Source organism: Meleagris gallopavo, chromosome 1, assembly GCF_905368555.1.
Source record: "Meleagris gallopavo chromosome 1, MGAL_WU_HG_1.1, whole genome shotgun sequence".
Classification (NCBI taxonomy): Eukaryota; Metazoa; Chordata; class Aves; order Galliformes; family Phasianidae; genus Meleagris; species Meleagris gallopavo.
The window spans coordinates 87502823-87530789 of NC_139404.1; the positions used below are offsets into that span (position 1 = coordinate 87502823).

General features: G+C 40.2%; 1 protein-coding gene across 1 annotated transcript in view; it reads left to right on the top strand.

Annotated features, from left to right (window-relative positions):
- The window catches only part of CD96 (CD96 molecule), a 63454-nt gene that overhangs the window by 15306 nt on the left and 20181 nt on the right, over nt 1–27967 (top strand). The window contains 3 exon segments of the mRNA XM_085221157.1: nt 24297–24522; nt 24524–24717; nt 26931–27040. Of these exon segments, the coding sequence (XP_085077283.1) occupies nt 24297–24522; nt 24524–24717; nt 26931–27040 (530 nt within the window).

Sequence of the window (27967 nt, forward strand, 5' to 3'; positions counted from 1 at the left end):
AATAGGAAAGGGTGACATTCCAGTAAGGTTTCCATTGGTGATTTTGTCATTACATTGTTGATAGTGTCTTGCTATGGAGAATGATTTATTATACATAGATATCGAAGATATAGAGGACATGAAATAGAGTTGCCTTCTTCCAAGTTCTGGTTCAATGAACCTGCTTCTTTACATTTCTCAATTCTATTTCATTATAAAACTGGGAAGCTGCTTTCACAATTAACTCAACTTGTCTGACAGATAAAATATTCTTTTTAGGACAAGACTTGTAGCACATGCAGAATCTTTATCTGAGCTAATGAATCCACCCAGATCAGCACAGTATGTACAATCCTGTTTTAGTAGTTGCAGACATGGACAGATTGTTTCCTGAACCAAAAAAAAAACACACAAAAAAAAACAAAAAACAAAAAACAAACAAACAACAACAACAACAACAAAAACACAAAAAAACAATCTCCTGCAAAATTTGTCTCTTGTTTTGCTGTAGCAGTCCAATAATTCTTCTACACAGAGACTATCCAGGGGTATACTAAAATCCTGGCACCCAAGGAATGAAGGGCATTGGTTACATATGCAAACACAGCCATGATGCCCAACTACACCAAAATTATAATTAATTATAAAAGAATTTTGAGTTTCTTCATCATATCTCACAAATAAATAAAATGCAATAGCTCTTGCCACATGTAACAGTAATTTAAAAGCTTTGTATTTCTATTCTCACTGATGCCCCAAGAAAGGGTAGATTCTTGTCTCTGAACTTACACATCAGATACTCCTTTATTTTTGTCATCATTAGCAAAATTAAGCTATTTACGCTACCTCACTGAAGCTCAGTATATCCACCCAGAAAATGTTGCTTGCTCAAAGTACTGTTCCTATACTCTCTGTAAATGATGCAGGTGTTTCCTTCTTAAACTGTTGGTTGAATTTCAATAGGTACTAAATAAAATCCTCAATACTTTCCAAGATATTAGCTTTTAAACTTAACATTAACTGCTTTACTTTTCATTTTCTATTACTTACTATGCTTATAACATACTTCTGTATCATTAGGATTTATTTTAAATGGTCAAGTTGGCGAATAAAAACAAATTAAATAGAACTTTTTCTGGCACAAAAAAAAAAAAAAAAAAAAAGAAAGAAACTATTGAAACTGTCTTGACAGCTAAAGCATCCAAACTGAAGATGCTTCTTAAAATGTTAATAATCAGTCTGTATTCTTGATCTACAACTTCATGAGGCAGAGGAAAAAAAGCCAAACTAAGGTTAAGGCAGCCTTTGGCAAACATAAATGAATGTGTAGAAGCCACACAATTCAAATTGACATTTTCTACAAACAAAGGCAACTCTACACTGTTCAATAATTGAAAAATCCCTGTGGCATGAACATACATAATGATGGGCAGCAAAAATACTTCATCTTCCTTGCAGTGCTTGTTGTGGGTTTCATGACTGGAGGTTGCTGAATTATTCATAGAAAGCAGTTCTTACTGTGGATTTGTCTCCTTTTTGCATTCAGAATTCAAGAGATGCTGTAGCTCAGGCTGAAGAGGCTGGGATATGAAACTCACCGGGTCATCTTCAGAGTCCAGATGTAGTGTTGAGAGAATTAAAATGTCCCTTTGTGAAATCACAAGTGAAGCTTTTAAAATTCTATTTTTCCTTCTAATTGTTCTTAGTCAGTAGTTAATCATGCACGCAGATGTCATACAACTTATTTTTCATCCTACGTGCTACTCAGCTTGCTGCTTGAACTTGTCACTCCTAGTCTCACACCATATCTGGACATGCACTTCTATGCACGCATCCTAGCACATCTGGTGATTTGAATCCACAAAGAGAACTGAATGCAAGAAGCTTCATAGTCATAGTGCTTTCTAGCACACCTGTTAATCAGCTTTGGTAATCTGAAAGACAAACAACTATTTCTAGCAAGTTCAAATTTGGTTTCATATAACCATTCTCTGCCACGGCCACTCAATTTAGTCACTGACTTTAGGCAGGCCAAAATTTTCCTCAGGTCACCAGCCTAGGAGCACAAGTTCCTTGTGGTAAGGAAAAAAATCACAAAAACTTAACTGTAAAAATATGGATGGTCTTTCACGTCAATCAAGTTTAATGGGTATCCTGTTCAACTGATATACAGTCAGCCTATAAAGTGATGAATCATTCACAGACCTGGTTTCTCATGACATTCATCATCTTTGATGAGATGCAATTAGATTGGGACCATTTCATGTGTGCATAAGGCATTCAGACACTCAGCATGTTAGATGGGGAACAGGGGGAAGGTTCATACTTTTGGTCATGGTGCAAATAAAAGGCTCAAATATATTCAGCTCTTCCATCTTAATTTCAAAACAAGTGGGCTACAAGGGCCAAATTATTGTTTCATATAGTGCTGCAACTATATAGTGCCAGCAAATCACCTGGACTGGTTGTGACTTGAAAGAGAGCCCACTCACTGGGTTTTAATTCTTACTAATTCTTTTGCATAATTAATTTTATTTTATTTTGGATTGGCTTTCCTAATAAGAGATTTTTAAAGGGTGTAAAAGCTTTCACCATTAAGCGTTACCAGTCTCTCTCTGCAGCATGACTCTTTTAAATTAAAAATGCTCATTTATTTGGACATACTACTGAATGCAGAATTTTTTAAATACATTTGATCCTTGAGGTCCCTTCCAACCCACGCCATTCTATGATTCTAGTTTGTCTTGAGAACTGTATGTTAAATTACATCAATCTACAATGTACTTGACTCTCCAGATGAATTTTCATGATATTCTCACTAAGGTTATATAAAGGAATCAAATTTATTTAAAATTCTTTGGTAGTTAAGAAAGAAAATTCTCCATTTCTCCTAACGCTTTTTTAGATTTCAGTAAGCCTTTTGAGAATTGCTTTGTATTATAAGTAACAAAATCTGCTAATTAAGCAAGGGAAAGGAGGGTAAGCATTAATAAATCTACCGTCTATAAATTTGAATTACAACCAAAAAAACCATCAATTTTTGCCAAGAGTGGAAAAGAACACGTGGCAGAAAGAAGTCTGCAAACTCAGGAATTTTTTTAAGCTGTAAATGCTAAAATAAGTTCCTTCCAGCTTGTTTACTCCCCACTGCTCCACCAAAAATTTTCTGTGCTTGATATTACAGTGCACTAAATATGATGAGCCATTATTTTCCTTAAGACAAAAATCACAGTACGTTTATCAATGATGTGGACAGGTGCAAGATGTAAAGATTCAAAAGAGAAAAATAAATTAAGTATAGGAAGGGGAAAGAGATTTCCACACTTGGGAAGCCAAAGAAGTAAAACTATTTTTTGTCATTAAAAGTTAGAAAGAGATACAGAAGAAATTTCAAACGAATGTTTGAATAGTCCAAGTAATTTAAAGATGACCAAAGTGAGTGAAAAATTCACTTTTTATTTTAATCTGGAAAAGGAAAATATTGGCAGTAGTATTACTGAAATGTAATAATACATTCTGAAAAGGAAAATCACCATTCACTTCTTTAAGCTCCAGCTCCTCCGAATTTTAAGACCATTCTTGATGTAGAGTTTAATAAGAACTAACATTATTGTTTCCCTCCCTGTTTGTTAGTGATGTGTGTGAACAGGGGAATTTTTATTTTCCAACCCTTGCTAGCTAGGAAGAAATGGACTTTTCTCAGAGACCAAATCCATCTGGAGTATGAAACCAGACACAGCAGAACAAACCCTTACGTCTTGCTTAGGCTGGTTATGCCTTGCTATTATGAGGAAAACCACCAGGGCACAGCTATGCTCCTGAAATATTTCTCACCAACATATTTTGTGTTTTCTCTTCTCACTACCTGTGCTGCTCACTGAGTCACCTCTTGATCAAGGCATTTGAGGTGGTGGCTCCTTGCCAGTGGTGGAGCAGTACTTCTCTCAGAGCAAATAATTCTTGAGATTTCCTTGACTTGGGACCTTATCTTCTTTGCATCCATCTCTCAGATGCCTGGGGCATTCACTGTCCTGAGGGCATCACTGCAGCCAAGGACCAGGGTGGAGAGGAGACCCCGGGCCAGCTTCCTTAAGTAAAACGATGAAAAAATCAACAGAAACCACTTAATCAGGAGAGACAAGCTAAGAAAGGAACTTGGTACCTGAAAACAGTAATGCCATCAATCAGTTCCCCATATACTGCCTAAATCTTTCGCTCAATAGAAAGAAATCAAAGATAAACAAGCAAGGAACGTAGTCTGTGTACACTTATGAGCTTAGCAGTTGAAACCACTTCGTAGGGGACCATAAATCCAATAGCTAGATATGTTTAAAAGAGTACAAATAGTAAGGTTCATTTGAAATAGCAATGTGTGGCAATACCAGTGACTGTATGTGTCAAGAATAGCTTTTGAACACCATAAATCAATCCTTACTAGAAGGAGAGGAGGTTTGGTCAAAGGATATGAAGCTGCAATAACTCATAAAGTCGCCTGCCTCGCATGAAATGGGTAGACCATTTCCAGAGAAATATCAAGATAGTGGAGTCATTATCTAAGTTTTTGTGGCAAAGAAGGGATCTTAAAAAACTCTTTTTGGTCTCCAGGAAGCAGTAAAAGAGAGATCTTGCAGCTAGTGCTGCTAAAGGCATATGTTGGTTTTCAGTGCTACAGTCGATGCTTTCAAGTTAGTTTAATTGCAATAGAGTTGGAAGTTAGTTCTCCCCTCACCACCATCTCTGCTCCACCCAAGAAATGTGAACAGCAAAGAATGTGAGACTTTCACCACCCTACACTTGCAGTGTGTGCCAGCACTATTTCTTGGCACCAAAGGTATTAATCTCCATGTAATTCACCTTTCTCGTTTGATGAGAAGCAGAATGCATTGGAAGCTGTGGTTGCAAATCCCAAGTTGAGGTCACCGTGCAGGAGACTGTCAGGTCTAGAAGCTGGATTGAAACATTTCCAAAAAGAGCACCACTTGAAGCCATGAAACAAAATGCAACAAATCAGTTGGCTTTTCCACCATGTGGTAAAAGCTGAAATCTTCATCATGTAAATCCAGGTTTTAGTGCAGAAGAATGGTACGTTTCTGAAAACAGCTCTTATTCTTATCCTGATTCAGAGATGAATTAAAGTGATCACCTTTAGGTGACTTACATTTGGCCAGTATGAAATAAGTTTTTTTGGAGATAGATGCATCTCTTATAGAAAGAGGCAAGTTATTGAATTCTCATTGCAAAGGAAATACTATTGATCCTTGTGAGCACTCTGACAGAAATGTCATGAAATAAGAGGGCCCTTGAGACGATATTTACTCTGACCAATCTGCAGGAGTCGTTCATTGAGGGATAGGGTAAAAGCATGTTATTGCTTTTCTGTTGTTTATACTGTGATTTCTTGTGGGGTAAATGAAAAATTCTTTACTTCAAAGCTGTCAGTCTAACGACCCTCACTAGAATGAATGCAGTTCTGATAGAAAATAAGATTTTGTTAAATTGTGCCACAAAGAGGAAAATAAAAGGAAAAATGGGATTTTAAAATGATACCTTCACAGTCATAAATATAGCACGTAGCATTTATGAAGTAGAGGGGAAATGCAAAAAAAGTATGTGATTTTTCCTGACAGTAGGATTAAGACACCTGATTAAATTTGTGCAAGAGAGACCTTAGTGTTCTGTTTAAACAAACGGTAGAAAAAATCCTTACAGGAAATGACTCAGAAAGTGACATTTTGATTGTTGTTTTTTTTTTTTTTTTTCATGATTAGGAGAAAATTGATCTTCAGAAAAGCGATTGGAGCTGCAGCTTTCCTGCTGTGGGAGAACCCAGGCTATCTATGACATGTTCAGCTCAGCTATTGAATTTACTCATTACTGAGATTTTTTACATATAGATGAATACTATTTCAAGTCTTAAAATCGTGACTTTTTGCTGCAGCCTGCTTTTATTAACTTTATAAGGAGCTATGATTCTAATTAAGGCTTTGATGCAGAAGCTAATAGTAACAAGCAATGTTTACACAGCTCTACAATTTAACTTTCATATATATAAAGCATATACAGAATAAGGAAATGAAGGAAACACCTTTCCTTTTCCAGTACTATTGCATATAAAATGACTGTTTATCAATAAATACACAAAGTACTTTAAAATTGTATTATGAACAGCGGGAGCTGAATGAATTTCAATTATGCAGACCAGTAATATCGTGCCATCCATTATATAAATCAAACCTAGGCACAGGCCTGTAAGTTTTTGCTGCCTCACTGACTTTTATTGCCATACAAAATGATAACTCAAAACCATATAGAACAAGGCAAATTAAGAATCTATTGGGGGGAAAATGCAATTGGAAATGAACATTCTCCTGGAAGCTGCATTCGCAAGTCAAATGTCTTGTGCAATTTTATCTTCCATGCACAATGTGATGGTATTCTTGCGCATATATGGTTAAATTAATTTTCCTTTATCTGCATAAAAATGTAGCTGGCCAAAATAGATTAGAACTGCATAATATGTTGGATCACATTTTATTTAGGTGGAGAAGAGGAATATATTTAATTTCAGAGTGTAGTGGTATTGAGCAGAATAAATGATTGAGTTCAAACAAAGAGATCGTGCTTCTTGGGTTTTTTTCTTTTGTTGCATGAATGAAATGATCTCTAAATTCATGATAAGATGATGATTTTCTCAGCTGCAGAAAGCTGAAAAGAATAGAAAGACTTTTCTTTGTGGTCAAACAGAAACTTCCGATCCTGCTGGAGCCCAGTCTTTGAAGAATTATTATCTATTTGCAGAGACATTCAGTTTCTTGGGATGCAGCCATTTTCTGTGCAGTTTGAGGATAAGGTGGGATGAAGTAGTCCATGTTCTGCAGGATTGTTCTTTAAGATAACACGTCTTCTAAATCACTCCAAAATATCCATGACTGCTAATAAAACCCAGCTTAGTCCACATAGGATAAGCAATCATAGAATGGTTTGTGTTGGAAGGGACCTTTAAGATCATCTAGTTTTAACCTCCTGCTATAGGCAGGGACACCTCACACTAGACCAGTTGCTCAAAGCCACATCCAGCCTGGCCTTGAATGCTTCCAGGGAGGGGACATCCACAACTTCTCTGGGCAACCTGTTCCAGTGTCTCATCACCGTCACCTTCCTGATATCTAGTCTAAATCTATCCTCTTCAAGTTTAAAACCATTTTCCCCTATCCTGTCACTACATGCCCTTATAAGAAGTCCCTTCCCAGCTTTCCTGTAAGCCCTCTTCAGGTACTGAAGGCCACTATAAGGTCTCCTCAGGGCCTTCTCTTCTCCAGGCTGAAGAGCCCCATCTCTCTCAACCTGTCCTCATAGGGGAGGTGCTTCAGCCCTCTGATCATCTTTGCGGCCCTCCTCTGGACCTGCTCCAACAACTCCATGTTATTCTTGTGTTGGGAGCCCCAGAACTGGACGCAGTACTCCAGGTGGGATGTCACAAGATCAGAGGAGCAGGATCACCTCCCTCCTCATGCTGGTCATGATTCTCTTGATGCAACACAGGATACAGATGTCATTCTAGGCTGCAAGCACACATTGCTGGATCATGTTGAATCTTTCATCAGGCAACATCCTCAGATCCTTCTCCTCAGGGCTGCTCTCTAGCCATTCTCTGCCCAACCTCTATCTGTGCTTGGGATTGCCCCAACCCAGGTCAATTTCAAACACCAAGTCAATTTCAAAGGTGACGTTTTACCATTGTCTTACTATTTGCTGGTAAGAGCATATTTTATTTTTTAGCGGTATCTTCAATTCACTCAGTGACTGCTTTGAGCCATCAGTAGTACCAGGCATGTAAGCAGCCTCCTGGCACACATGAAATGTGAGGCCATTTCCTTGTGAGTAAGTCAGAGGCGACATATTTGTTCTCTTGTGCTTTGCTGCTTGTTTGAGATTTTCACGGGCTTTGTTTGTTTGTTGTTTTCCTAATTCTGCTTTATTTCTCCTTGTCCCACAAGTGTTTTTTGAGGTTGGTTAGGGACTTTTTTGCTGTTTTGTTTTGTTTTGTTTTCACAGCTACATATGTGAATGGAGAATAGATACATTTTCACTAAATGTTCCAAAGCCATCTCTGTGCAAAATCCATCATGTCTGTGCTGTCTTGAAAAAGTTGACCTCGTTGATACTCAAGATGAGTGTTAAAGGGTTTCAGTGTGAGGTTCTGTTGAAGTGATAGGGAGAGTAGATACCACTTCTCCAGAAATTATTAGACTGCATCAATTAAACAACAGAAGAATTTGGCAAAATAGAGTATATAAGCTGAGAATAAAGGAACTTAGGTCTGCCACCTGTAATTATGTTTATAGGAGTTTCTTGTACTGTATGTTCATAGCTTCTTACACTCTGTACCAGAAATTTTCAGTACTTAACTGCATGTTGGCCCTTGCTATCTTGTGAAAGACATTTCTTTTTTGTGGAGATCTATAGACCCTCTTCTTCCTAAAGAACAGTTGCACATCCTATTTGGGCAACCACATGAAATGACAGATGTTGAAATAAAACATAATTAGTAATGATTCTCCTGATTCTCCTGTATCACCTGATTACACCAGTAATAAAATTATATTTGGGTAAAATTAGTAAATTAATTCAGATTGAAATAATTGTCAGTATATATTATTTGGTTTGAGCTTTGCTAAACAAATTGTGTGTTTAAATATAGAAACGCTTATGGTTTAGTGCAAAAAGGACTTTAAAAGTCATTTTCAGTGCATAGTCCCTATGTATTAGGGAGGATAAATAAGAGAGAAGACTCTTTAAGGCACCAAATATTTTGTATATAAAAGTAGATTTCATCTCATAAAGTAATTCTTGAAGAGAAAAACACTCCTCCCTCTTCCTCTGACCTCAGATGGAAAGGAGAAGAGGCACCTATTGTGGTAAAACATTGCTTGGGAAAAAATTGTGGCTGTCTGTGTTGAAGGAAATGAAAAACCATTAAAAGGATAATAGAATAAAAGTGCAATGAGATGTTCGGAGGATCCATCAATAAAAGGATGGCAAGCAATTGCTAAAGACAGCCCTTTCTAAATGTAGTTTTATTGCCAGAGGATGGAAAATTGAGAGAGAATTTGCAAACAATTGAATTTATGGTAATGGCGTATAAGCATATTGTACCACCAAAGCAAAGCACAGAGAAAATATAAAACACAAAATACACCCATGTCCCATGGAAACGCTTGTGTTCTGTCTATTATCTCTTGGTATTGCAAAATGTAATATCCAGGTATTAAAATCAAATATACTGTGAAATGCATTAGCAGTCGTTGACACGGATGACATTCTGCTCTGTGCCTGCTTTAAGGTGAATTGTTGGACCAAAAGTAGTGCCAGAGGTGAGTGCCAGGGAGCTTGCTCCTGTGTGCTCAGGGCAGTGTCATTTCTTGGCTTCAGTGACACCTGGGCATCCCTGTGCTAGCTTATGGGCAAATCACCTGGGGATAATTTGAGTCAATTTGGATTTTAAGCCTTTTTAAAATGCACTGTTGCTCAATCTCTACAGCCGGCAGAGGTGGCTGCTAAACGACAGGCAGGAAGAAAATAATTGACTGATGGGCTGGGAGATGGAGCCTGCCAGTAACCAGATAAACCGGAAAGGAGAAGAACAACTTCTGCCGCAGGACAGGCACAAATTTCTGCTCTGTATAAAGCCCCAGACAAAGGCTGATAGTGTGACAAACATGTGGCTGGAAAACCACAGGCGTCAGAGAACTAACTGTATGCTTACAGTCAGCCTGCTCTTGGCCAGAAGGGCAGCCTTCAGGGAGGGATGGGGAAAGCTTTCCTGTAAGATGTTTCGATTTTTTTTTTACATCTGTGGAGAAACAGCTGGCCCGTTTTCAAAGAGGGTATCTGTGGGTGGTTTGGGTTTAGTTTTTACACCATCTCCCTGCTTCATGGTACTGCTGTAGCAGTTTGCCTCCCCTAGGGGCTATGGGGTGGTGTGGTGATCTTTCTGCTGTCCCATCCCCACTGGTGCCCTCTCCCATTGCCCTCGCTGCAGTGCTGCTGCCTGCAGCAGGGGGACAACACAGCTGCAAAAGCAATTAGGGATTGCTTTCCAGTGCTGTTTTGTTTTTTAAAGTGTAGTCCCTCCTTCTGCCAAGCAGAGCCTGAGAGCAGGTGCTGATGGGAGTGAAGAGTGTTGGGTTTGAGTGTAGGCAGACACAAGGTTAGGCAGCGTTGGCAGAGCTCAGAATGTACCACCAACACACAGAAATGGCAGAGACAGCTTATGACCGTGCTAAGACAAGTGGACAAACCTCTGACAGTTAAAATATCTCTAAGCCAAGCCTCTGTTTTAAAGAGAAAGATTTCAGCGTTAACTTCTTTATCAGCAACACAGCATTGTCTCTTTCCCTAAAAATCTAATTAGCATGTATCACAGTGTTGTTATTATTAATGACTCTACCCATCTTGAAGTGTAACATTTCTGATTTATGATGTTTTGTTTGTCTTGCATTGTTTCACCTGAAATACAGTGGCTGCTAAATCTCTGGTAAGCCCTTAAATGAAGGAGGAACAGCAAAATGAGTTCTGCTGAAGGATTTTAACCTATAATTCCGAGAGCATAGTTATCTTGGCAGCAAACAAGGATTTGAGTACCTTTGAGACATTTGTCTTTAATTGAGGAGGAATGGCATCACCAGCTGCAAAAAGTTAAAGCCTCAGAACACTTGTTCATTAGCATCTATTTAGGTGATAATTAGCAGGAGAAGGACTGGAGGCATGTCAAGGGGTGTGCAGAATCACCTGGCCTTGGAAGGGTTGTAGGGCCTTTCAGAGAGTTCATTTCTTTGAGTTGCTGGAGGTAACTACAGCATGGTAACATGATGTTATGGGCAGTCTGTAGCTTAGCTGAGAGGAGAAAAGCTAAAACCTAGCTTTGAAGATAAAGCTGGGGAGAAATTTTTGAGCATATTAAGAGCTAGAATGGAAGTTGGTCATGTCCTTTCAAAGGGCATGATTCTTGGGGTTATGTTGTTTCCCCACAACACAGTAGGTATCCTGGGAGTTTGATGTGCATGGTGCTGCTTTCTCAAGAGCAGGCCTGTAGGTGTAACATAGAGCATGGGGAGTTGGAGGGGTATTTTGATATTAGTACAAGATCTGCACTCACTTTTTCTGCACCACCAGAGCTCTTGTGGTAAAGGATGTATACCTACAGAAACAACAATTCTTTTCTAGATAATTTGTTATAATATGAAAAGAATGTGAATAGTATATTGACTACATGTTCTGGAAAGAGCTATGGTGGAAACTGTCATGGATAAAATGCTCCCATCTGTGGCACCTAGCTACTTGTGAATGTTTCAGACCTTGTTTGTTAGGAAGCTGGACTTTCCAAGCACTGATATGCATCCATGGCTGCTGCTTTATCCCCAGAAGCTGCCTCTTCTACTGATCACTACAGTATGGTGGTGGTTTGATGAGTCCTGCCGAGGCTGGCCAGTGATAATCACCAGCTTTGTGATAATGAGTGCTCAGCAGGCTGTCCTTGCTCTTCCCACCTCTTCCCGTTCTCCAGTCAGAAATCTTGATTTACTAAGATGTCTTTAATTACAAATGATTCAGTATTGTATTTGTGGATCCTAACTTCATTCAAGCAGAATGGCTGAAAAGCAACAAATACAACGCTGTACCTGGTAGGGTCCAGCACTGTGGAAATCAGTATCTGAAGACTGGAGTCAGGCTTTCCTTTTATATAATTTAAATAAGTTCTTTATAGAGGGAACTATGCATTTCCTTGTCAATCACTGCCTTCTGCCAAGTACTCAGCTTTCATTCTCTTCACCATTAGCCCTGTCTTCAATTTATTCTGTATAAATTGAGATGCTGTAATTGGGCTTCTCTGGGTCTGCACAGCCTGTCTTCAAGTACCCCAAGTGTCTTTTCCAGTCTTCAATTACTCCTCTGACAGACTACAGGCATCCTGCCTTTTAGTTTATTAGGCAGTTTCTTATCTCAATTGTAGTCTTAAGAAACTCCATCATTTCAGTTGCACAGCTCTAATAATTAGTTTCTGCTTTTCTGGTCTGGATAGTGCTACCTTAGCTTATATAAAGAAAGTGAGAGAAAGAGGTGCATGGAAGAAATTGTTGCCTCTGGTAGCACTCACCCCTTATGGTGGGCACTCCAGTCATATGAATTAGATTCTGAATCCTGTAAAGCTGGGGTGATGAGCAAACAAACAAACAAAAAAAAAAAAGGTGCTAACAGAGGATGAAAAGATAAATGAGGTGAGATATATTACTTTTCACAAAACGTGCTTACTGTATATTTCCATTGCCAACCTGTAACAATTATATTTTCATTGGGAAGATGAGCTTGATTTGGGTTTAGAGATTCACGTATGAATCTTAATCATATAGCAATACATGCAGAATAAGCTGTCAAAGTACAAACATTCTGATTTTCACCAGCAATAATACCTGAAGTTAGAATAAGATTCGGGACTTCTAAATGTTATTCAACTCCTGGAAAAAAGAAGCCTGTCTTGAATGCATTGAGGCACTATGAACTAGAGATGTTTTAATCGGGTATTCCCACTGGTGGGCATCCATAACTGCAACACATATTTATCCAGATGAGTGAACACAAGGATCATTTTTGGCCTTCAGCTGTCCCTACTCTGGACCAGCCACATATCACACTGCTGGGTCTTGCTGACAAGCCGTCTTCTGTGCTTAGAGAGAGCATTGGGGTATCTCCAGCCACTTCCATCATTTGTCAAGCTGCATCAAGCTCATCAACACCAGAGCTGGTCCACCTTCTGACCATTCACAGGCAAGCAATTTGGAGCTCTTTCCCTGGAGGCCAGCAAGCACGTGATACCTCACATTATGTGGTGCTCTATGAGCACTACAGGAACCTGACAGAAGGTTAAGTAAGACCCTTGCCTGGCATCATTTTAATTACAGGTACAGTGCAGGGTGGTGCATGCCAAGGCTACTGCTCATTTGGCTGTGCTTCAATGTTGTTCAGGCAGGAGGAAGTTTTAATAAATTATCAAGCATGGAACGTGGCTATAATACTGTGTCACAGAATGGAGAGTTTTACAGCTATTTTCAGTCTTTGTGGGTCATATCTCAGCTTCTTTCCTTTGAACTCTTGTAAGGGAATTCAGTCTATGTACAATGTTAAGGTTTTCTTCCCCCTTTGGCGGAGCCCTGAATACCTTCATTTTTCAAATAGAGAGGCTGATCCCTTAACTCAGATGAGTTAGCTGCCTTATGGGCATGACACATAATGGCAGGAGAAACTGGCCTTTATGCGCTGGGTCTGCGACCCAAAAATCGTGACTCGCATACTTAGTTTCCATCCTCTTGACAAGTAGCCAGTTTCTGCAGTAAGATGAAATACATTTTCTCTACACATAGCTGCTACCATTTTAAGGTTAAATCTTGAAAAATTCTGGAAGGCAGCAGGGAAAGTTCAGCTGTTAAAAATGCAATGGGGTTTTATGGAAGGGCTTTCAAAGGATGATGAGCATATTGGCAGGAAAAACTATCAGAGCAATTTCAGTGCAAGTTTTTTGTGCCTGCATTCCAGCTGTAAAAAATACATGTGCACCTGAAAGCTTTTTTCAGGACCAGGAAGCTGTGAGTTACGTGGTTGTGACTGAAAGCATTCAGGCACAAAATGTTTCCTTTGACCAATTCTTCATGCAAAGGGCAGGGGTTGTGAGTGCTTGTGGAACTTCCTTGTTTGAGAGATAGTTTGTGAAATACAGTATGAGAGATGTCATACCCTGCATTTTTTCCTATTCCAAAACAGGAACATTACTGGGGATATGCAAACTAGGATCTGTATCTAACATGTTCACATGGTTGCAGCTTGTCCCTGGCGACCAGCAAGCAGGGCAGTAGCTATACTATTTTACCTATGTCTGAGTTGTACATGAAGTTAACGAGATCTGTCATTTAAAAACAGATTAAAAAAAAAAGTAGCACATTGACCATCTCTGTTAATAATTGACTTAATGAGGCCCTAACCACCTTATCCCATCCTGGAGAAGTTAATTGAGGGGATTGTGTTTTTAATCTGCTTTGAGAGTCCTAATCTTATGTTCTAGCACTGCCAAACCACTGATTGATTGATTGATTTTGGTCTCTTGGAGCAAAATAACAACCTCCTGAGACAGATGTTGGCATTTTCCCAAAGATTAACTACATGACATGAGGAATCAGGAAAAAAATACAGGCTCTTTAGTGGTGTTCAAATGTGGGTTGCTACACACTGTTTCTGGAAAATGCAAAACAATAGATGTCAGGCTGATAGATGTGCTGGAGACCTCCTTGCTAGAGGGCCCATCCAGCTACATGAGACACTGCTCGAGGAGCTGGTCAGGGTGGCATAAGAAAATTCGTGTGCGAGAAGGAAAATCCACCCTTACACAGAAAAATTTCCTGAGGAGTTGCAGGAAAAAAATCTGGAGATGTGTCAAGAGATATAATCTCCCAATTTGTGCCAAACCAAGATCAAGTACGCTTAAGCTATTTGTTGGTTAATGTTCTTTTAGATAATGATTTGAAGTGTGAGATAGCTAATGTACTTGTTCTGTTCAGCACTACCCACAGCTCATTTTGGAACAACCAATTACTCCCCTAAAAAATACTACTCATTTCCTGGGGTATATGATATAGGCACTTTTCTAATCAGGAAAAAATTGGCAATGAAACACATTTGTTGCACCCAGTGTTTTCAAACTCACGTAGCATCCATGCTGGTATCACTAAACGTTTATTCTGGTTAAACTGATGATATCCATAGAGTCTTTCTTTCCCTTTTGGTTTCACGTAAAGATTGTTAAGTCTCTCTGCTGTTCAAACCACTAAACTATATATGAATTTTCTTTGAACTTACATTTATTTTATCATGCACTTTAGCCTCTTCTGCTTCCTGGGAATTACAGTCAGTGCAAAGCAGGAAGGCTGCCAGGGAAGTACAATATATGAGGGTGATATGAGATTACAACCCAAATCTAATAAGGATAGATTAGTTTTATTTCCCATTTAGCCACGAGCATCACTAGTAGAACAAGATATTAAATCAGACTTCTAAAATTGTACCTGTGCTCTGAGCAGCTGGCCAGCTGCACTGCTCCCCAACCCCATACTTTCTCTTGCATCCTTAAAGACCACAGCCAAGGATTTCCAGAATCACTGCAAGCCAAATGCTTCTCTAGAGTATTCAGTGAAATCATTTAAATGAGCCCAAAATGATTTTGAGCCAATGCTCGTGCACAAATCTACGGCACATCTAAAATCTGTGTGGGAGCTTTTTTTGTTGGTTTTCTTTTTTGGTATAACTTTGTGGCGGGCTTTTTTCCCTCCTTGCCAAGCTCTTTGCCATAGCACATCTGTTAGAGAAATATACCGCATGAGTCAGTGCAATTTTGAAGGGAGAAAGGATGACTGGTAATGGCTGCGGCTGGCTTCGTTTGCATGATGCTTGCTGCTCTGGCTGCTGTGCAGCTGAGCAGGGGGCAGGGAAGTGTCCTCTGGAGAGTCTGATTCACAAGCCAACTTGTTCAGTTCTGTAATGAGAGAGTTTTTCCCTATTTGCAATTAAAATGTCAAATACTGTTAGAGGTATTTGATTTGTCACAGTGCAACTCTCTAGCTTACTAACTTGAAGGAGAGTCAAGCAAGATGCTGATTTTTATAATCCAATTACAGCAGAAAACTGAAATTAATTTATTGAACTATTTATTTTCCAAGGGGCAGAAGGTGTCTTCAGCCATTTGGAAGACAAGATTTGGAGAACACGGGCAGCTTCCCTTGCCTTCATGGTGGCTCTGTTTTTGGGATGCATACTCTAGTAGAGTCCAGGTGCTACCTGTTATTCATCTTGGGCAGTGTCCTTCAGCCATCTGAGCCATCACATACTCATTAAAAAAAAAAAAAATGGAGGCCATCATGCAGAATAGAGCTCAGCTGCTCTGGTAGAGGTCTCAGATGATTTTGTGCCCATTGGTATTATTATTGTTCAGCCCAATCATCAGTGCAGCAGCTAGGTCCAGCCTGCTGTCAGAGGATGGAGGAGTGGTGCTCAGGCCAAGCAATGGGTCAGGAGAAGGTGCCTTGTAAATTGAGGGGGAAGTGTCACTTAGGTTGGGGGTCTAAGTGACAGGCAGGGTAGAGCAAAAGATTATCAACCTGTGGTTCATAACCACCAAGTGACACTTGGGAATGATTTTCATGATGTAGTTCTCTGATCTTTCCTCCAACTTTAGACAATGAAAGAGCTTTATTATTTGGGATATAGTGTTTTACTGGAACTAGGGGAAGCAGTACAAGCCCCTCTTAGTATTGTATCTGGAGGTGACAAATGCAGCTAGAAACTGATCATTTATTTTACATATTCCCTTTGTAGTGGAAATGCTAAGTCACAGACTGAAGTAGTGTTCGAGCTTGGTGGGAAGGCAGGGCCAACCCAGTGGAGCCAGGATTCACCCCTTCCCAGACCTCATTTAAGGACTGGTAGTGGAAGTGAGGATATCTTGCTGGAGATTCCTGCTTACCTGAGGCCTCTTAAAGGTAAGCAATTCTGTTTCTTCATTTCTGCATCTGTGGCTGCTGCATTTGAGCTCATTCTCAATTGCTGTAGCCAAAGTATTTGCCACTCTGCTTTATCATCCCATTATAGCATTGTACTCTTGCAAACTAACCAACCAAACAGAAACTAGAAGTCTGTTAATTCACGGTTGGTTTAAAACTTCAGGAACTTACAATGAGACAAGCTCTATCTGTTGAAATCTATAATATTTTCTCATCCTCTCATTGGCTATTTGTCCAAGGAGTGTTCTCAGAGGAGGTTGGCACAGAGTGCACTCTACTGCACTGATGAGTGCTTGTAGGCTCCCTAGAGCAACTTCATATTACACCTTTGGGCATGGAGTGAACCAAAAGGATCCATGTCTAAACGTTGCTTTGATTACCATCTGAAAAACATCATTATGCAAAAACATCCAAGAAGTTCCCTATTCTCCTTTTCAGCATCTACTATTTGTGTGCTGGATTTATCCTATCTATCTAACAGCTGTTAATTCTGTTGAGACGCTCAAAGTAGAGAGAGCATTTGCCCCACGCCGCCCTTGTGAGTTGCACTCATTTCTGAATTGCCTTCTTTCCCTTTTCCCAGTTTTGAGCTGAGGCCTCCTGCTTTGTGAGGATCCAGGAACTAAGCCTGGCCCTAAGGTCAGGCTTCACTGAGATGCAGTCTCTTTTCTGCAGATACAGAATCAACATGAAAAATAATCTCTGCTTTGTGTTTCTCATTTGTACCATTTCTGAAGGGACAAGGAATTAGGATGTTGTTGGCAGCTTAACTGATGATGGATGTAATGGATGAGAGATGTCACTTCCCTGTGATTGCTTCTGACACGCTGATAGTTTGAGAGTTGTTTATAGGGCTGCAATAGTATTGCATGCAAACAAACACATTAATGTCTCAGGCTTTCATAGCATTCTACCAAAAAAGATCCAGGTTATGATTCTCAATGTCACTGTATCTTGGCCTTTTATTGCTGCAAATTATTTGATTTTTTTATTTTTTATTTTTTTTTTTAATACATATATCACAAAAAAGACTGCTTCTGCTCTCAAACTGTCACTGGTACTCTATCTGAAGTTCACTTTCACACCTTTAATCTTTTCTATTTGATGTATTTCTTCAGCAGTGAATTTTATCCAGGCTTCTGTGTTTAGCTCTGGCCAGACGGCTGTGTGTCTGGGAGATGGTATTTGCATACAATAGCGCAGAGGAATTTAAATTAATCTGGGAACAAAACCCAGCAGAAGCAGTCTGCACAGGATAATGAGATGTGCAACTCATCAAGGCTCACAGCACTTCTCCTTTCTGAGTGAGTGGTCTGCTGTTTGTCTAAACAACTGCCTCTTTCACATGGATCTCACGGTAAGGCTCCACAGCAGTGTTTGTGAAAAGCCCTTTCTCAAGCAGAGTCCTGTCCTCTCTTGCTGGCATAATTCATAAAAGCTTTTCCAAACATCATCTCTGAGGATTCTGCCAAAGTGACCGGGAGATGACAATCCCTCTAGTCTAATATGAGCAGATATTTCCCGGCACTGACAATGCCTACTATTTTTTAACCAACACCTTTCTAAAGCCATGAGTGCTGTTGCATTTTGTTACACAACCATTTACCTAGTTAGCTTAATTTTATTACAAAATTTGGAGCATGAGATGTACAAATGAAATGCCTTAGGTGATGCCGTACAAAACTGGGGGAAAGTATGATTTGTCCTGCAGCTGAAAAAGAGAAGGCAACTGGGAAATAAAGAAAAAAACAGGGCTGGTATGTGCCTTCCATATTATTCAGAGAATAATGACTTCATGCAGTCTTTAAGTTTTTGGACATGTCTAGCTGGCACTCACATATTAATTTTCACTGGTGTGTAATTTTTCAGACAATGTGATTTGTGTTTGTTTTGTTGGATGGTTGTGGGGTTTTGTGTATGTTTTTGTCAGTAGCTTGTGCTTTGCACAATGCAATTTTTAACAGTTTACAGCAGCTGACCACCACTGATCAGCAGTGACATTAAAGGTTGAGGACCACAGGGAGCTGTGTCTGGAATGACAGAGAAGGTGATGGAGCTTGTTTTCTTCAATTTAGTCCCAAACTTATGTTCTCTTTCTCTAAAACATGAACTGTAAGTTAGGCCTCCTAGTTAAAAACATTAGTGCCAATTTTTGCAGTCTCTTTCTTATATCCAGGCAATTGTCACAGAAATAGAGAGCCAGAGATGAGCACCCACAGGAATTCAGCCCAAGATTTCTCTGTGATCCTCTTACTTTCATAAAGGGAACCCTATTACCTTATCTGAAAGGCCTACTTAAACACCAAACAAGTTTAACAAGTTATGAAGATATTTTCCCCCAGACAGCAAGAAGTGAGGGTTTGCAGGCTCTATTCCTTGCCTACCGGTTCGTTTTAACTCACAGCTTTGGGCAAGGCCATTCAAAAGCAAGTTCCCAACTGACACAGAGAAGAAAGCAATAGTTACCAGCAGAATGAGCAAAAGGCATAATTAAAGAGCTATTGCCTGGTTGGATTTGCCGAAAATGTCTGTAGGATGTCACAGCAAATGAAATGTTCATTTCATGCCTGCAGTTCTGCTGGAAGGAGCATCCCTGGAGCCAGAGCAGATCACGCTGGAGCAGGCAGGTGGCCAGGGCTGGGATCTCCTTGTTTGCCTTCCTTCCTCTGAGCTGTCAGGCGAGAGGAAGGGATGAACAGTCTGATCAAATCTTCAAACATCTTTTGGCCGGAAAAATCACTACTGAGAAGAGGTGTGTGTGTCTTTGCAGTGCTGTTTAAACAACGCAACTGAAACCAGGGCTGTGCTATGTCAAAAGCAATGTGCAGACGTGTGCACATAGCCAGGAGAGAGGAGGAGGAGAGGAAGAAGAGGAAACAAAGTGAGAAACCCCCTCCACTGGCTCCTCTTGGTGCCACATGGAGAATGCCTGCTAGATGCAAAAACAAAGCAATGACAAAGAGGGAGATTTTGCTCTAAGTGTCAGATGGACCTGGAAGGTTAGCTTGCTCTTTAATGAAATTCTGCTTCAAAGTCTCCGCTTCTTTTTCACAGGGGAGCAGCACTTTCTTTAAGCGATGTTTAGAGGACACTAGTCTGCAAGGGTAATCATCCTCGCCTCTGGCAGAAAGAGCTCGTGCACTTGCATTTCCGAGAAGGCTCTCTTTGTGAATAATTGAATTTGTCTCTGGAGCACAAGATTTCTTTTTCTGTGGGACTAACTGCAGCTCTGCTTCTTCCTTACGTGCAGCTTACTTTAACTGAGGTAGGAGAAAGGTATTACAGCTGAGGTTTTTCTGAACGTGACGTATAATCGAGGTGATTGCAATGAAAAGAGACATTTATAGTGTTCCAAATGCCTCCTCCAGCAGTGAATGGATCTGCAGAAAATAATTAGAGGATCCCCCACTGCCACCCTCCCGCCACCCGAAGGAAAATATTAGTGCCATATGAGGCAGCAGAAGCATCTGTGAGCAGCATGCAGGGCAGCTCTGTGCTGCACCCAGGGGTGCTCAGAGCCCAACGATTCCCCCAGGCTGACAGTTCCTACAGCATCTGCCTGTGATGTTGGTTCCCACAAGGAGCAGCCAAGTCCAGCCCAAAAGAAAGGGTTTCTCTCGCCATAATTTGTGTTGCTGCAAACAGAACACTGGGACCAATTGAGGAAAAAATCCATCAAGACTGGAGGTGCCTTTTTTTCCTTTCTTTAATCACTAAGGTCAGCAATGATGTTGGGTGGCTGGATTCAGCCAACTGGCTGTGGCACAGCAGCAGTGTATTTTTAGGATATCACATTAAGCAGGAGGGAACATATTCTAACGGGAAGACATAGCAATCTAGTAACATAAAGAAGCTGCTCAGGGATTTCTTTGAATACATCCCATGACACTTGGGCTATCTTGTCAAATTGTGATGCATTTCTCAGATCAATAAAAAGGCTCATCTGAGATTTCTTTGTCCTGAATATTACACTAAGTGGTACAAATCAGCATGAGCTGATCAGCAGGCGGATCTAAGGTAACTCCGCCCATGACTGAAAGTTCAAACTCTAGATTCAAGTCCAATTTTCTTGGACTCTAGTCTCTAAAAATAATATTTGGGTTGTGATCTCCTGTGTGAACCAGAAACTAGAGCATATACCTTTACTATTTTACTTCTTTCTGTGGCTTCCAAATACAGTGGCTTGGATATTCTATTCATCTTCAGCTTTGGGATTTCCCAGTTCTCACGAACAGGTTTCTAAGTTGTTTCTGTGTGACAAGTGGAGATTTTATCACTTGATTGCATTCCCTTTGCAGCAACCCAGGCATCCATGACTGCTTTTAGTGCATATCCTTAGGTAGCTGAGTAAAGCAAACAAAAAAAGGAAAAGTGCAGTAGCATGTGTCCTCCTAGACACCTGCCTGGAGGCCTCTCAGTACGTGGCCAGCAGTAGCAGCAGCAGCTGGTCCAGCTGCAGCACATTAGCTTGATTAAACACTACCAAAATTTTGCATATGCAAAAATTAGGGAAATGGTATCAATGCAGTCATCCAATAGTGTGTGAAATAGTGTGTGAGTGTTTTTTTTTGTTGTTGTTTTTCACCTGAGCTCTTTGTCTTTGTGTGCAGAGAGAGATCCATGGCCAGCACAGGTCAATATTTGAGAAGGAAGCAGAAAACTATTGGGAAGAAAATTACGTGTGATGTCTGGCAGCTTTCAGAGGCATTGCTTGAGTACTGGGAAGGGGTGCCATAAAGAAAAGGGGCTCACAAAGGTCCTCAGCCCCCCAGAAATGCTTTCAGGAAGGAAATATCAGGACCTAGATACTAGGTACCCCAAACAACCAGCCAAACTGAGTGAGGTATGGTCAACCAATTGGGATCCTCCATCCTGCAGAAATTAATTTGTGCTCTCCTGCTCCACTGGAAAATATGATCATGGAAAACTCAGTTCACTTAGGTTCAATTTTTTTTCAAAGGCAGTGGGAATTGAGTCTTTTAATTGTGTATCTGAGTTATTTTGAAATAACACAAAGGAAATGAGGCAAGGGAAAGAAAAAGCAATATTTTTATGCTATGTACCTTACATTCAACCCCAGACCCTTACCAGGTTTTCAAGGGAGAACCTAGTAAACTGTTTACACTGATTTCATCTGAAAAGACAAAGGAAAAAAAGTCTTGAACACAGGTTTACAGAATATATAGTGTTACAGCATTAAGGTTTTACAACACACACTAATTCTTTTGCTGCAACAGAAAACTGAGGCTTTCACATTTAATGAAGCATTTCTTTGAAGTTAAGCTAAAGTGATGAGCGTGACTGTGCTGCACATCTGCCTGTGTGCACAGGGCAGGCCATTCTGACTTCATTTTCTGAGAAACTACCAAGAACAGCCCCAGAGAACCTGAGGTATTTAACCAAGTTTCAGAAAGAGAAGATGGAAGATGGTTCTTCCCCATCTCTTGCTTGCTGTCAGCACCCCATATTGCAAGTTAGAGTGGTGGTGGGACACCCGCACTCAACCCACAGAGCAGGGGCTGGGGAAGGGTGGTATTTTTGGACTGAGGGAGAAAACCTTGCTAGTGTGTATTTCTAGAGCAAATCCTAACTATTGGTAGTGATCTTCTGTTCTGTGACAACTTTCTAATAACCTTGGTTATATCATGTAGCTGATAAAGAGCGAATGGTTTGTGCTGATGAGCAGATTACATTAGTTTATTCAAAACATCTAGCCTTTTTTTCATCGGAATAATCACTGAGTTGATCTCACTCGTTCAGGACAGCATGTACTCATCTCCCATTGGAAAAGTCAAACTGTGCTTTCAAAGAGCAAAGAGAAATCTCATTCTCACACACATACCTTTGTGTGCAGGAAGGAGGAAGGGCTGAAACACTTCATGGCAAGGGTAAGTTGGACAACTGTAACCTCTTTAACAGACTCTTCCTCTTCCCCACCCAGCCCTATGGGCCTCTTTAAAGGCTTGAGAAACAAGTTTGTCATTGCAAGTAAAATTTTCAGCAAATTAGAGTAAGGAGAACTGCATCACTGTTAGAAGTTTAAACCAAAAAGCTATCTGAGGAAAAAGGGAAAAGCTCACAAGCCCTTCCACCCCAGTAAGCTGACAGTCCTGCTTGCTGGAGCATTTATTGCTATCTAGGAAACAGAATTTTGTGGAATAAGACTTTTTCAATTAGGAAAGGAAAAAGTGAAGGTTCCTGCATTTGACTGGTATGATAAAATGAATCTTGGTATCTAGTATAGGCTGTTTCTGTCTTCAAAGTCAGTGAGACAGACTGCATTTAAACTCAGGAGAAATATTTCATAAGTATATTCATAGAAAATAAAAGGTTCTCAGATGCAAACTAAATAGAAGTCTCATACAAATGGAAGAGAAAGCTCAATACAATACCATTCAGAGAGAAGTAGGATTTTTTTAATTTCTTGTTTTCCTGAGAATGAAACCCTTGCTGAAGTGATTCATACTATTTTCGTAGTGAAAGTGATCCCCATCATCCCCTTAGTGGAGAATAGATGCAGAATGAAATTTAATAATTTCTCATGGTGTTCAAATATCGGCTAGTGGACAGTACTTGAGTTGGCAAACTGAAGTTAACATAACTATATAGCATAGACTATTTGCCTTGACTTGCAAATATTAAGTTAGAAACCCTTTTGTGTGAGAGAGTTCTACTTTGAATAACCTGCAGTATTAGGCTACTAATAAGCAATACAAAATAAAACACAAATTCCTAGTATGGAATTTATTCATTTTAATACAAAATATTAAAATACTTCTTGGTGAGCCTTGTTTACGTGGTCCTTTGACCTATATTGCATCAGTATGAATGTGACAGGTGACATGCTGGCTATCTCTTGTCTGCTAGTTTAATCCAAACATTGCTAATTGGAATTTGCTAATGCAAAACTTTCAGCAAAACCAGTTAGCATTTGTTATAACAAGCTCTTTAGTCCAATGAAGCCAGTTTTATGTAGCCTTTCCCATAGCACTTATCCGCTCAGACTTATTTGTCTTTACCTTCCTACCTCTTTTCATCTCTTGGAAATGATTTAAAAGATGAACAGTTCATGAACAGAAATAAAAAGGAGATGGAATTTTGCCCTGTCCATCGAATAACTTTGTTTTCCACGCACCTGTTCCCTTTGTGTTTATGTCACTTTCGGCAGCACTGGCTCAAACCTCAGCCAGTTCTACACAGACAAGTTCTTATTTGTTTCCCTGCCAAAGGGGAGCTGTGGGTGCCCCAAGTGGCTCCCACCCAAGCTTGGGCAGCATGGGGATGTATCAGAGCAGCAGCAAACAAGTAATGGAGGCTCATGTTGAAAGCCCCTTCGTTTTACTGACCCATTACTCCTTCACATGAGACACTGAGGACTGCCAACATGCTCTGTGAAATGAATTCAGGAAGAAGCCATTCGTACTGGGGCTGCTCACACTGATACTGAAGTGGGCACTGCTTCAGGCCATGCAGGAGCTATTTAACAACACAAAGGTGAAAAAGCAGCTTCCTGCTGAAGCAGCACAGGAGCAGGGATCTTCAGCATCTCTCAGCTCTAGATCTTCTCATTGAAAAGGGGTTGTTGTTATTATAGGCATGAGCACAGCACTTTCAGAGTTATCTGGGGCTAAGGCACCTAATCATGTCAAAGGCAGTTTAGGAGAAAGCTTTGCTTAAACTTTTATTGTGCTGAAAACTCTTCCATTAGTTTTTAAGGCCAACTCGGAGACATCATTATACATACAGAAATGGTCCGTGCTTTTCCAGGCCCCAACATGATCCTGGAATGCACCTTCTCCAAACCAGAATACATCCACAAAGTGTGGGCATAGTGGTCCAAGACCAATTGCAATGAACTGTCCAGAATATCTGTCCATCACCCCAATTTTGGCATCCATTACTTTGAATTTTTCGAGACTTATTACTACTGTTCTGTGTCCTTGCAGGAAGTGCTGCAACAGGGACATGAAAGAAACCTGGTGTTCTCCTGGCCCAGACTCCTCATCCGAATGCAACCAGTGGGCTCTTCACTTGTAAAATATTACTATCTTCCTTAGCAGGCAGTATGAGTGCAGTTTTGCTACTTACCCATATGGGACAAAGGCTGCAAAAATTCAACTTGTCATCATGGCAGAAGGTAAGTAGTTATAAAAAAAAATGTGTTTCTTTTTCATAAAAGTAGAAAGAGAAAGGAGAACCGGGATAGACAAAATTTTGTTGGTCAGTGTCAGTGGCTTTTTTTGAGGTTTGCAAGGGTGTCACTGAATGCTGTCGCAGGCTCTCATTAGCTGTTAACCAGCTCATAATTAGGAAATCTCTTTTTTTTTTTTTTTTTTTGGAGAAATATGAAGTAAGATTGAAATGCACAAAAGGTGGTCAGGTGAACAGTGTCTACATTTTCATTTTGGAAAAACATGATGGGGAGAAGCCTGGGCAAGTTGTTTGAGGTATGGTGGGACCAAAGCCATCAGCTTTTCAAACAATGTGGTGCCTCTGCCATGCATGTGCTGCACTGAGAACTGAGAAGAGAAAACGCCCTTGTCTGGTTGAGGCTGAGAACTGGACTTTGCGAAGCAGAACGTCATTTAAGACGCCCCCAGGGCCAGAGACTTGGCTTCTTTTGTCAGACAAAAGGAAGCTGAAAAGCAGCATTAAGTAAGCCCTAGGGGAGAATGTGAACAGGGACGATATTTAAACATGCTTGTAAAGGAGCAAATGGTTTTAAGTAGGACATGAGTGGATTTAGCTACAAATTAAACAACAGTTGTGTCCTCTGGCCAGCAGTGAGGGCAAAGAGTCTGAATCGATAAGAAGATAGAGCTGGGCAAAGACGTTGGCTGGACTGGGCAATCTTGTGTCAGTGCTCAAGAGGGGCTGGATTTGATGACCGCAGAAACTTCTTTCAGGCCCAGGTTTCTGTTAGCAAGCTGAGAAGAATTAAACTGATGCAAAAAAAACTTGGCAACGTTTCAGTTCAGAGTTGCAAAGCGAGCATGCTCACCTGCTGCTGCCTGGGGCTGTACCCAGCGTACTTTCAAGGGCTGAGAGTAGGGCAGGTGCAGGAGAAGTTAGAGGTAGCAGAGGGAAGCAGTGCCCATGGGTGCAGTTCTATCCTTTGTGCAATTTTTTTTTTTTTTTGCATCTCATATAACTAATATAGTAATAGTGATAATCAAGCACTGATTGTCTTTCCTTGCCCATGTTTAATACTGGTATGTTTGATGCTGTAAATGTGGTCTACATTCGTTAAATATGTGCAGCTGCTGTTCATATCTGCACCACTGTGGATTTTTCATCCACTGCATTATGTGTTACTGATAACATTTGCTGGAGACCTAAAAAAGTCAGTCTGCAATGCATCTCTTGAAGCTTGTCATTTTAAAGTAATTGGAGATTTTGCAATAAACCTTGCCCCTCAAAAGAAGGCAAAAGATCTTAATGCAGCCTGTGAGTGGAATGGAGATGGGCAGTCATTATCAGTAAAGTACAGCTCCCAGCTGCGTCAGAGCAAAGTGAATCCAGCACTTTATCTATTCCATCTCAGTCCACGAGCCAGAACCAGCAGGAGAGCAAAGTTCAGGAGCGTCCATGCAGGCTGCAGCACAGGGGCTGGCCAGAGATCTTAACATCTGCCCAGGCACTCACACCATTGCATGACTGTTCCACTGCTCTTCCTGCTTAAACGTGGGGGGTGCAGACAGATCTGACTTCTGGATCACAGATGTGCTCTGTTCGATGCATCACTTCTGACCTCCCACAAGTGGATTTGAGCCCTGAAGGAATGGGGAGGGTAGGAGGTGCTGAGATACTTTTTAAAATAAACAACACGGGAAAGAGTGAGAGGCTTTGCTCCTGGGGGAAGGCAGGTTTGAAAATAAAAAAGGACCACTTACACTGAAAAATGAAGTTGATCTTAACCCATCTGACACGCTGAACACCTTACCTGATGCAAAGGAAGTCTGCAGAGAAAAGGAAAAGAAGAGGGCACGAGGTTGATGTGAAGATTTATTGCAGCAGAAAAAATCATACGAGGAAAAATTGAAGATCATCTTCAAAAGGAAATGCCTTGGTGCAGCAGTTAAGCAAAGGTTTTTGTGAATTTTGGTAAGGTCATGAATTAGAATAATGAAATTGAATGAAATTGCATTTGGAATTGGATGCAGGGCTTTCATCAACAAATGTGTCTATGAATAGTGGTGAAAAACTACTCTTCTAATTAAAAAAAAATTTCTGTTCCTTCATCAGAAGACCACTCAGCATTAGTTCCTGAATCATAATGAACATCATCTTTCTGATTTTCCTTCTTGGGCTTTTCAGTTGTTGTTGTTACTGTTGTTGCCATGATAAAAGAAGAGCAGTATTGCATGAAGGAAGTGCAGTTAAACCAGACTTCAGAAATTCCATGCTTTAAGAAGGTGACCTCGAAAAACTAGTCTAATTATGCTTTGAAATGGACAGTGGTAAGTATATGTATTATTTCATCTCAGGTACAAATTACAGAAGAAAATATAGGGTATTTTTGCAGAGATAAATAGAAATGGTAGATCTCACTGTGTCCTGCAGAATCTGTTAAACAAATTGTATTAGAGCATAATAATAAAGGAAAAAGGTGGTTTTGCAATGTAGATACTACAAACAATAGCTGTTTTGTTTTTTTTTTTTAAAAAAAAAAAAGAGGGAAAGCCCTTTCTTAATTGCTTTTAATTATTCACGAGCACATGTAGAGCAGGTCTGTGGGAAATGCCAAAGACTTTAGCAAACATAACAACTAAAATATTTTTTGTGTCAGCTTTCTCAGGGATTTTTGCTGTAGTGAAGCTCTAATATCTCTGAAAAATATAGCTACTACATAGGTTAGTGAGATATCAGGCTTTTTTAAATAAGAAAAAAGAAAAAGCTGAAAAACTTTTGTGCTTTGTTGACCTCCATGTCACAGGCACACACTGAAGACATGCAAACCCAGTTATCAACCTAGGTTGCTCTGAAAGTAATGCCTCCTATTTATTTCCATGGAGACTACAACAGGTGCAAAGACCACAACAACACTATAATTAATAGAGCAAATTCTCAGCTACAAAACACTGTTTTTCAACATAGGCACCACCATTAGCTATGCATTTTTGCTAGCTATGAACAAGAGCCTCTGTGTTGTGCTTGTAAAATTCTGCATGGCCATCCAGAATGTGGTTTGTCTTTCATTTTGCTGTTACCTCCACTGAAATGCAGCACCCACTGCTTCACTGTGCTCACATGCACTGTTTGGTCTCCATAAATGTTCGGCAAGCATCTGTGAATGTCAATGGGCACCATTTTTTCAGTGGCACACCTTTACTTCATACACGTCAGATGCCATTGTGTTAGACTGCCCCTCTGCTGCCTTCTGTCAC